The sequence below is a fragment of the Miscanthus floridulus genome, chromosome 9, assembly GCF_019320115.1.
Source record: "Miscanthus floridulus cultivar M001 chromosome 9, ASM1932011v1, whole genome shotgun sequence".
NCBI classification, from domain to species: Eukaryota; Viridiplantae; Streptophyta; class Magnoliopsida; order Poales; family Poaceae; genus Miscanthus; species Miscanthus floridulus.
In genome coordinates this window covers 12,479,675-12,484,778 of record NC_089588.1, presented here as the reverse complement: position 1 = coordinate 12,484,778, position 5,104 = coordinate 12,479,675, and the positions used below count along the sequence as shown (strand labels likewise).

At 41.2% G+C, this 5,104-nt stretch overlaps 1 protein-coding gene across 1 annotated transcript; it reads left to right on the top strand.

The window, feature by feature from the left end:
* Positions 1-1,201: 1,201 nt before the first annotated feature.
* Positions 1,202-4,558, top strand: LOC136481369 (uncharacterized). Its single transcript, XM_066478725.1, has 7 exons — positions 1,202-1,598; positions 1,697-1,767; positions 2,040-2,148; positions 2,708-2,790; positions 2,909-3,067; positions 3,680-3,781; positions 3,869-4,558. Exons 1-7 carry the CDS (start codon positions 1,532-1,534, stop codon positions 4,016-4,018), a joined length of 741 nt encoding a protein of 246 aa, XP_066334822.1. The 5' UTR covers positions 1,202-1,531; the 3' UTR covers positions 4,019-4,558.
* The last annotated feature ends 546 nt before the right edge of the window (positions 4,559-5,104 follow it).

The window sequence follows — 5,104 nt, the reverse complement described above, 5'->3', positions numbered from 1 at the left end:
CCAATCCAACACAAGGGAATCGTTGGCACTCGCACAGCTCTTTGCTTAACAAGAGTGCTTACCTTGAGCACTCAGGAGTCGTTAATGGTGTCATGGACCGAGCTGTCTCGCACTCTCACTGTCTATAGAGCCCTGGAGTGCACCCCAAAGACTAGCAGTAGCCCACCCTTCTTGATTGTTGCATGTTCTATTTGCCATGTGCTAGAGCTACTAGCTTCTTGATCGGAGAGATTGAGAGTAGAGAGAGTAGAACAGAGAACAACTATAGCCATGGGAGACCGAAGAGGAAGGGGAAGGATAGAAGAGGATAAGGACGTATACTGGATTGTTGGTGCGTACCATGTTCGTTTGGTCTCGTTTGATTTATAAGGCGTACTTTTTTCAGTCATTATGGTTTATCAGCCAAACACGTCCAAATAAACAGGACGAGGTCTATGGACCAGACCTAACTAGTGATTGAAGAGGAATTGCCACATGTACAAAATCATTTACACGTAGCTCTTAATTCAGAGAAAATTATTGTGTGAAATGCTATTTTATTAGTCTCATTTTTCATATTCCTATGTTATAATTCCTGCGTTCCAAACACCTCTTCTCACATATTTCCTATGGTTTTCCAATCCTCTATTTTCTCACTTCATATATCCTTATTTTCTGTGTTTTTTTTCGGTTCCTCTGTTTTCTTTTCCTCCATTCCAAACATGTCATAAGATCCAATGCCCAAATGGCAAACTTTTTTTTTACAACAAAAGGCCAAACGTTTTGGCATCCGGATATCTTTCTCCCGTTTCCGTGGCCGCCAATCTATGGGGGCGTTTAGTTGCCGTCGGAATTGGCGTCGTCGGAAACCCCGTAGCACTGTAGAGCACTGTAGCATTTCGTTTGTATTTGGTAATAATTGTCCAATCGTTAACTAATTAGGCTCAAAACGTTCGCCTCGCAAGGTACAACTAAACTGTATAATTAGTTTTTGATTTCGTCAATATTTAATATTCCATGCATGTACCACAAGTTTAATATGACGAGAAATCTTTTTTTTTACGTAATGCCAAAATTTAGATTTGGGGTAATTAAACAAAGGGCTATTCCAGAGACCGACTAGAGGCTACCAGGAAAACTGCTTGACCTCGTCTTAAAGACGGGACCACAGAAAAGAAACCCGTATGCCTTACATGCGGGCCCCGTAAAAGGGCGGTCCCACTGTCATTGGGAATGCGTACGCGCGCCTAAAGTTTCTAGCCCAACCCAAGTCTGTTCCTGCCTTGATGCCCTCGTGACGGAATCACGGAAGGCGAATCAATCTCTCCTTCCAAAGTTCCAATCCCCAATCCAGTCCGCCCCGATTCCACAAGGCGCACCCGCCACTGCCGCCGGAGCATCGCCGTCAGCTGATCTCGCGTCCTCCGACGCCCGGCCCAACCTTCCACTCCAACCGCCGCTGCGCTGCCCGACCACCGGGGACCGCATCGACACGCGCAGCAGCCACAGGACCCCGAGACTGTGACGTGTGGGAGAGAAGGTTCCCCCAGCCATGGCGAGCGCGGATCTGCTGCAGAGGGAGGAGGAGTTCTACTCCTCCTTGTTTGATTCCGCCAAAGGTAACGCCTTTACCAGTCTCTTGGATGGCGATGTGGATTTCGCCCCCAAATTGGGCGGAGGTAGCAATATTTGCTGAAATTGTGGCGTATGGGCGCAGGCGATGGCGCCAAGTCGCGCTCACAGCTGATCGAGAGGAAGATTGAACTCCTCGAGGACATGGCCACCAAGGTCAGAGGATGCTCATCCTGATTGGTGTTGGCCTTCTGTACCTCTTGCCACCCTTTTTCTTCTGTGATGTGCATGCTTAATAAGTAAAAAAATTCCTGTGCATCTCCTGTGATTACAAATAAAAAAAAAGTGTGCAAAATCACATATTCTATGTTTGCAGGCTTTAATGTAATGGAATACAAGTCTGATGTAAATGAAACATTTTTTGTTGTGTATACTAGGGGTTCACCGGTTGATGGTTTACACTTTACACATTACAATGTTATATACAGGTCAGTAACCGGAGATCACGAAAGTGGATGAATGACCGTTTGCTGATTGAACTTGTCCCGCGTCTTCATGTTGAAGAAATCAAAGGCCTATTTGCTCCTCCACCATGGGGTAAACTCCAGATGCTGCTTTAGTGTTTTAATAATGCAATTTTACTAACCTGACAATAATCTTTGCTGTTGTACTTGCACGGCTTGTTGTAAATGTTTTAGATATGCTTCATGTATACGTGTGCTACAAAAGCTCTTCAGTGTGTTTACAGGAAAATAGAGGCCATCTTCTCTTAAGCATGCCCATTTTAAAACAAGGGCTACAGTATTAAAAGCTTTGGAGTCGAGATATTCTCGTTGTACTTTCTCTATTTGTTGCAAAAGTGTTACATTTCTTCATGTAGTGGTGTACCAGAAAAGCTCTAAATTATGTTGGCATGTGGCAGAAACATAGAGACTGTCTTCTGTTAAGCATGCCCATTTTAACTTCCACATGGACTACAATACTAAAAAATTATTTAGTTGAAGCATATGCTTGTTGCTCTTGTATTATGGATCTCATGTTTTCATTCAAATTCTTACGTGGAATCACTCTTCAATTAATCATGGGCATCACATGCATGATATTTTCATGTGTATACTTTGGAAAAGCTCATCTTTATATTATAATGATTATGCAGGTGAGGAAGTACCCTTGTCAGCATTCTGCAGGACAAGTGTTGGTGAATGGGATGCCTTCAGGAGCATTGACATGGATGCTGAGGTACGTGCATGTTAATATAATTTAGTGAAATGAACAATTGAGACAGAAGATCTGTATGTCACTCCATGCATTAGTTTGTGGATCAGTTGTATTTAGCAAGTTTTTTTCTTATTTGTAGGCAAGATTGATGCAACATATGAAAAGATCATCCCAAAAACCCAGGAGTCATGTGGACGAAGGGGAATTGATTGCGCTGAATGCCTGGCATCGGATAGATCGCCAAACTAGGGAAGCAATAAAGAGAAATTTCCTTCCTGATCTGCTTGAAATATATGAAGTACTGCCTTCTTTCCTCAAGTTTGGACTTATATTTATTGAAATGATTATAATGGATCATAGCTAATTAGTTTTTCTTGTAAAGAAGACATCAGAGTTCTTGATTATGTATTTGTATATGTCTGTATCTGCTATCTAAGCACATGTAGACAATTTATCAATACCACATCTAGTTTGTTACTTGTAGTTTCTGGACTAAAAAAATTCAGTGAAGTTTATTTCATAGCTGTTTAATAACTGTTATGTTTCCAGTATAAAAAAATATATATCAGTTTGACACTATGCTTGTAAAAGCAGAGATGTCTTTCTTACAATCATATCTATGGTGCATAGGCTGTGTTAAAGAATTTTTTGGTGTTTATTCTCCAAAGTCCTGTAACTACTTTGTTTCCACCTTTTGCTAAAATTCGTTTACGAGTTTCAAAAGTTGGTGTCAATACTAGATAACTGAAATTCTTTTGCTCACTAGAAACTGGAGCAGAGTTTTCTTTTCCACTTATTAGAATTATGGTTTTCTTGACTTCATTTACACCACTTGTACCAACTTTTCATCCAGCCAATTTGATTCAGCTTGTCAGTTGCTCACGTCACCTTCGCCTTTTCATGTTTGCAGGAACGAGTTAGGGCCTTCATTGAAGATACTAGTGACAAGGATGTGCTTATGCTGAATGTCCAGGACCCATTTCAGAGGCTGCTTCTGCATGGTGTTTGTGAGGTGAGTATCTTCCCAAGTCGAAGAAAATCCAACAGCTTCCTCTGGAAGAACAGCTGTAGTGTTGACCATGGCTTTGTCTATATGCAGTTCTACAACGTGACCTCGACGACCATGAGCAGTGTAAGAGATGGGAGGCCTTGGAAGACAACGACCATCAAGAAGAGGCAGGGCACGGGTGTTCCCTCCAGAATCACATTAGTTAACTTTCTGAGGATGAAGAAGAATGGGTCCCATTGACGTTAGTTGTGTGAGGACCTGAAGTTTGGGGCGCTCAGACCTTGCTTGATTGTGTACTGAAGTATCTTGATGTGGCTCGAGAAGACAACAAATTTGTTGCTTTAGATTCCGTTTAGGCTGTTGGCAAATGTAAATTATCCGTATTTCTTTTTGAAACACATTGCAAGGCAAGTGATGGGTCACTGAATCGCATCAACCTGTTGGCAATCTGAAACCATGACAGAGAGTAGGAACTTCCGGTTGTACCGAGCCACCTGTCGTGCCATTATGTGGGCGTCTTGTTGGCATCGACGGTGTCTTGGTATTTGATCGAGTCCCTCTTGAGTTTCTTTTATTTCAAAGTTTGAACTCAAGTTAGGGAATGGGGTGTTTTGAGCTAGTGATGGGCTGTTTAATATGGCTAAAATTTTGTGGAGGCATTTAGCGTGGAACTATTTTTGATATTTGCATATGTGAAGGAGTTCAGTCTGGTATTATGCCAATCGCAACTTTGTTCGGTCTTTCAAACTTCAAATCATAAACAGCTATCTACATTTCCAATTAACTGGTTTTGCCTGTAACCTAATTACCGGATGTGGTGGTGTTCTGCAGGACGTATGGTTTTATACTTACAGTGAAGGACCAATCGCCAAATAGCATTATTTCAGTAAGCGTTGAGACATTTCTTCTAGGAATATGTGTCACTGCCACTCAGCATAATCCCAATGTGTCTTATCCATATGAGAATGAATGCAGGTGTTCGATGAATTATATTTGTCTTCTTTAGAAGTTTTTTTCTTGTAGCATTCAATATAAACACTACTTTTATGCCCTTGCCATTTTTTAATAATTTGAAGCATTGTCCGTGCTAATAAATTAGTCCTTCAGATACAAAGATTTTTGATACCATCTATGTTACTTAGTTGTGTGCTCGTTTTTATTTTTAATCAGTCCCATATGTATCTTATTGTGGTCTTTTTAAAAAAGCTACAGACTCACCTCTGTATCTAAGCCTTCTGGGCTTATTTACTAGTAATGAATTAGCAGGTAGTTAATGCTTCATTACCATTTGTCATAGTAGTATACAATAGCACAACGAAGCAAAGT

Excerpts from the sequence above, each read along its gene's own strand:
- LOC136481369 (XM_066478725.1), top strand. The coding sequence starts at position 1,532 with ATGGCGAGCGCGGATCTGCTGCAGAGGGAGGAGGAGTTCTACTCCTCC. Across the intron at positions 1,768-2,039 it reads TCGAGGACATGGCCACCAAG|GTCAGTAACCGGAGATCACG; the intron begins GTCAGAGGATGC and ends TGTTATATACAG. Across the intron at positions 3,068-3,679 it reads ATCTGCTTGAAATATATGAA|GAACGAGTTAGGGCCTTCAT; the intron begins GTACTGCCTTCT and ends TCATGTTTGCAG.